The 3,749-nt window shown below is 58.4% G+C and overlaps 1 protein-coding gene across 2 annotated transcripts; it reads left to right on the top strand.

Moving 5' to 3' along the window:
• The first annotated feature begins 904 nt into the window (after positions 1-904).
• NKX2-5 (NK2 homeobox 5) lies at positions 905-3,154 on the top strand. Of its 2 annotated transcripts, XM_085236830.1 has the most exons (3): positions 905-1,354; positions 2,001-2,209; positions 2,398-3,154. In XM_085236830.1, the coding sequence occupies exons 1-3, from the start codon at positions 1,075-1,077 to the stop codon at positions 2,761-2,763; spliced, it is 855 nt and encodes a 284-aa protein (XP_085092956.1). In that variant the 5' UTR covers positions 905-1,074; the 3' UTR covers positions 2,764-3,154. The 2 variants fall into 2 exon arrangements, with proteins under 2 accessions (XP_085092956.1, XP_010717263.2); XM_010718961.4 differs by having other exon boundaries at positions 907-1,354; positions 2,001-2,840.
• The last annotated feature ends 595 nt before the right edge of the window (positions 3,155-3,749 follow it).

Here is a 3,749-nt window from a genome sequence, read left to right as displayed (position 1 = left end):
CTCCCACCGCCTCACGGTGCCGCACCGAACAAATCGCAAAAGAGATTTTTTTTTTTTTTTCCCTCTCACCCCTAAGCCAGAAAGCTCCGTACCGCCCCTCCTCAGCCTGAGGGTTTGCCGCTACGGTTCCCTTCGGCGACTCCGAGTGCGTGGGGTCACCGAGCCCGCTGCTGCCCGGGGTGTGCGGGGCTCTGGGGCGGACACAGAACCGAGAGCACCCAGACCGGGCCGGGAGCGGGGCTGCCCCCGGGGCTGTATTGTCCCCAAGACCCCTCGGTGCCCCGAGCGCCGTCGGGTAGCGGCGGAGCAGCCCTCGCAAGGTTTGGTTTGGTTTGAAAATTTCACAAACAAGGGCGGAAAAAACAACCCCATTCCTTCCCCCCCCTCCTCCCCCGGGGCTGCTCAGGGTCGTTGTGTCGCGGGGCTTTGCGGTTGCGCTGCACCGCGGTGTCTGTGCAACCCTTAAGCACGGATTTCCCCTCGAACGCGCTCGCAGCGCGGCGATCTCCCGTTTTGTAGTTCCTGCGATCGGATATTGCAGAACGCTAAAAACGAAAACTCCGTTTCTTCTTTAAGAAAAAATGAAATCAGCACATATTTGGTTGATGGTTTCCTCCCGGCCTGTTTATTTAATCTGACTGTATGATAGATGGCATCAGATAGGGGCTCTGTACACATCAGGCCAGTCGGGAGTGTTTTTCTTTTTTCTTTTTTTTTTTTAATGGATCAACAAACTGAGCGGGGAAAGCTGGATAAATACAGTGCCGCCCCTTTAAATGAGCGGGGATGTTTTTGCGATGTATTACTATATTAGGTGACATGGAACTTTGCATCTCTCATACCATCACGGCAATGTTGGCCAATAGAAAGCTAAAGTCACCCAAAAACTGCCTAGTCCCTCCTTCCCGTCCCTTATGGTCCGCTCCTACCTGCGCGCAGCACACAGGGCCGCCTCCCGCGGGATGCTATGTGCCCCCCCCGGCAGCCCACGCTGCAGCAGCGCTCCGGGCCGCCCGCTCCTCGCTTCCCCTTCCATGACCCCGGGCTGCGGCCGCTGCCCCGCTCTCCTCCGCAATGTTTCCTAGCCCTGTGACGACGACTCCCTTCTCGGTCAAGGATATTTTGAACCTGGAGCAGCAGCAGCAGCAGGGCGGTCTGGCCCCTATGGAGCTCTCTTCGCCCTCCTGCATGTTGGCCACCTTCAAACAGGAGGCGTTCGGTTCCGAGCCGCCCGCCCTGCCCGAGCTCCCCGAGCCGCACCCGGCCAAACCGCCCGCCGCCTTTCCCGGCCCCTACTACGTGAAAAGCTACGGGGAGATGGACGCGGCCAAGGATTCCAAGGCGGACAAGAAAGGTAAAACTGCAGCCCGGGGCTGCGGCACTGCGCTCGGCCCTCTGCAGCCCGGCCCAGGGGCCCGAGGAGAGCGGGAGGTCGGGAGGAGCGTCCGAAGGCCTTCCGAGGTGCCACGATGGGGAGAGACCCCCGGTACCACCGGGAGCGGGGCTGGGGCTGCGGCACGGGGCAGGGGAGGCGCGGGGCTACGCGAGGCCTCAGCTGTGACCGGAAAGCAACGAGGCGGCGAATCTTTTTCTAACGATCACAGCGAGTATATATCTCTGTGGGGTGGGATTCAATACAAAGGGATGTAAATATGAGCTAAATCCAAAGACGAAACTAATTCAAATATGAGACAAATCCAAGCCCAAGTTGTGGCGGAACCGAAAAGGATGCACTGAGCCTTATTTACAACAAACAAAAGCAAGCAAACAAACCCTAAAAAAAAAAAAAAAAAAGCCTAAGCAAACATAATAATGACTGCAAATTCTTCACAAGATGCTCGGAAGCCCCGGACAGAGTTGCTGCCCTGCAGACCCCACACGGATGGGACTGAGCGGTGCCGCGGGGTTCCCTCGCGGTGCACACGGGTCAGTAACACCGCTTTGCCCTTTTTTATGTTTTGCTCTCCCTGTTTTTCCTTTGTCCGTGTGTTTTGCTGCAGAACTGTGTTCCCTACACAAGAGCCTGGAGCAGGAGAAGAGAGAGCTGGAGGATCCCGAGCGGCCCAGACAGAGGAAGAGGAGGAAACCCCGCGTCCTCTTTTCTCAAGCCCAAGTCTACGAACTGGAGAGAAGGTTCAAGCAGCAGAAATACCTCTCGGCTCCCGAGAGAGACCATCTAGCGAACGTCCTAAAGCTCACCTCTACTCAGGTGAAAATTTGGTTCCAGAATAGAAGGTACAAATGCAAAAGGCAGAGACAGGACCAGACCCTGGAGATGGTGGGGATCCCACCCCCCCGGCGGATAGCGGTGCCGGTGCTGGTGCGGGACGGGAAGCCCTGCCTGGGGGAGTCTTCTCCCTACAGCTCGCCCTACAATGTCAGCATTAACCCCTATAGCTACAACGCCTACCCCGCGTACCCCAACTACAACAGCCCCGCCTGCAACGCCAACTACAACTGCAGCTACCCGGCCGTGCAGCCCGTGCAGCCCTCGGCGGCAGGCAACAACTTCATGAACTTCAGCGTGGGGGACTTGAATTCGGTGCAGCCGCCCATCCCGCAGGGGAACGCGGGCATCTCCACGTTGCACGGGATCCGAGCGTGGTAGGGCGGCCCGGGCCCGGAGCTGCGCGGGGGGGTCGGGACATCGCCGGGCTGCGGGGCGAGGGCAGCTCGGTGCGGGACCGCGGGGAGCTCCCCGAGGCTCTGGGACACGGTGTTCGGCCCGCTCATTCCCCTCTCCCCATCTTGACTTGTTCCTAAACAACGGCAAGCCAAGCCCTACAGCTCATTATTATTATTTTCTTTTTTTCTTTCTTTCTTCTTCTTCTTTTTTTTTTTTAAACTCTTATTCTAATTATTATTGAGAACCACATTTAATTTTGCACTTCCCGTCCGGTTCCCCCCCTCCCATCCAGCCCAGTCCGCCCGCCTCTCCCCGCGGTCGCTGTCCCAGCGCAGGACGGGGACGGCCCCGCCGAGCTCCGGGCGCTCCGACCCGCCCCGTCCGCTCCCCGTAGGGTTATGCACTAAAACGTGAGTTAGGATTCAGATGCACTGCCCGCTCCTCGCCCCGCCGCCCGTTCGGACGTGTTTCCCTTTGCTGTACGAGCTGACGGAGATCAGCGAGTTGTCATTAAAGAGTGTGGCTTCACCTTGAGCGTCCCTGGCCTTCATTGGGCAGCCGAGGGCCCCCGGGGCTCCTATTGCCGTCCCCGATCACCTTTTTATATTACTTTCCCCCTCCTCTCCGTTTCTGTATCCCTTCGGTAATTGCGGCGATTCCAGTTTTGGTGCGTGCGTTAATGCATTTTCAAAAGCGATTTAAAAGCTGCTCTCAACCCCCCTCTTCCCCCCCCAGCCCAGGCAGGACAGCCGTGCCTCGTCCTCTCCAGTTCCATCGCGGGAAGGGCCGGGAGAGTTGTTGGGGGGCTCTGGGAGGTGGAGAGCCCCACTCGCTGCTCTTGGACACTTTGGGGTCGGGGGTGAAGGGGCGGATTTCTTCCTGACACGGAAAGGCAATACGAGGGCAGCAAAGCTCCGAGCCATAAACCATCGGGTCCTGCCCGCTCTCCCACTGCGTTGCATTCCCATAGGAACAAGGGACAGAACACCCCCGGCCCCGAAGTGCTCGGGGGCAGTGAATGGTGCTCCCCCCTCCCGGCTCCCACCTCTCTTCTGGCTCAGCCCGGCCCTTCGTCCGCTTTTACAGTAGTCGCTATTAAATGTCAATTATTGGGAGTGAGAAA

Source organism: Meleagris gallopavo, chromosome 15 (genome assembly GCF_905368555.1).
Source record: "Meleagris gallopavo chromosome 15, MGAL_WU_HG_1.1, whole genome shotgun sequence".
NCBI classification, from domain to species: Eukaryota; Metazoa; Chordata; class Aves; order Galliformes; family Phasianidae; genus Meleagris; species Meleagris gallopavo.
Note: the sequence above shows the minus strand (reverse complement) of the source record. Positions and strands in the feature narration are given on the sequence as shown.

Bases quoted from the DNA above. Each gene is read 5' to 3' on its own strand.
- NKX2-5 (XM_010718961.4), top strand. From the start codon at position 1,075: ATGTTTCCTAGCCCTGTGACGACGACTCCCTTCTCGGTCAAGGATATT. The intron at 1,355-2,000 runs GTAAAACTGCAG...GTTTTGCTGCAG, and splicing joins TTCCAAGGCGGACAAGAAAG to AACTGTGTTCCCTACACAAG.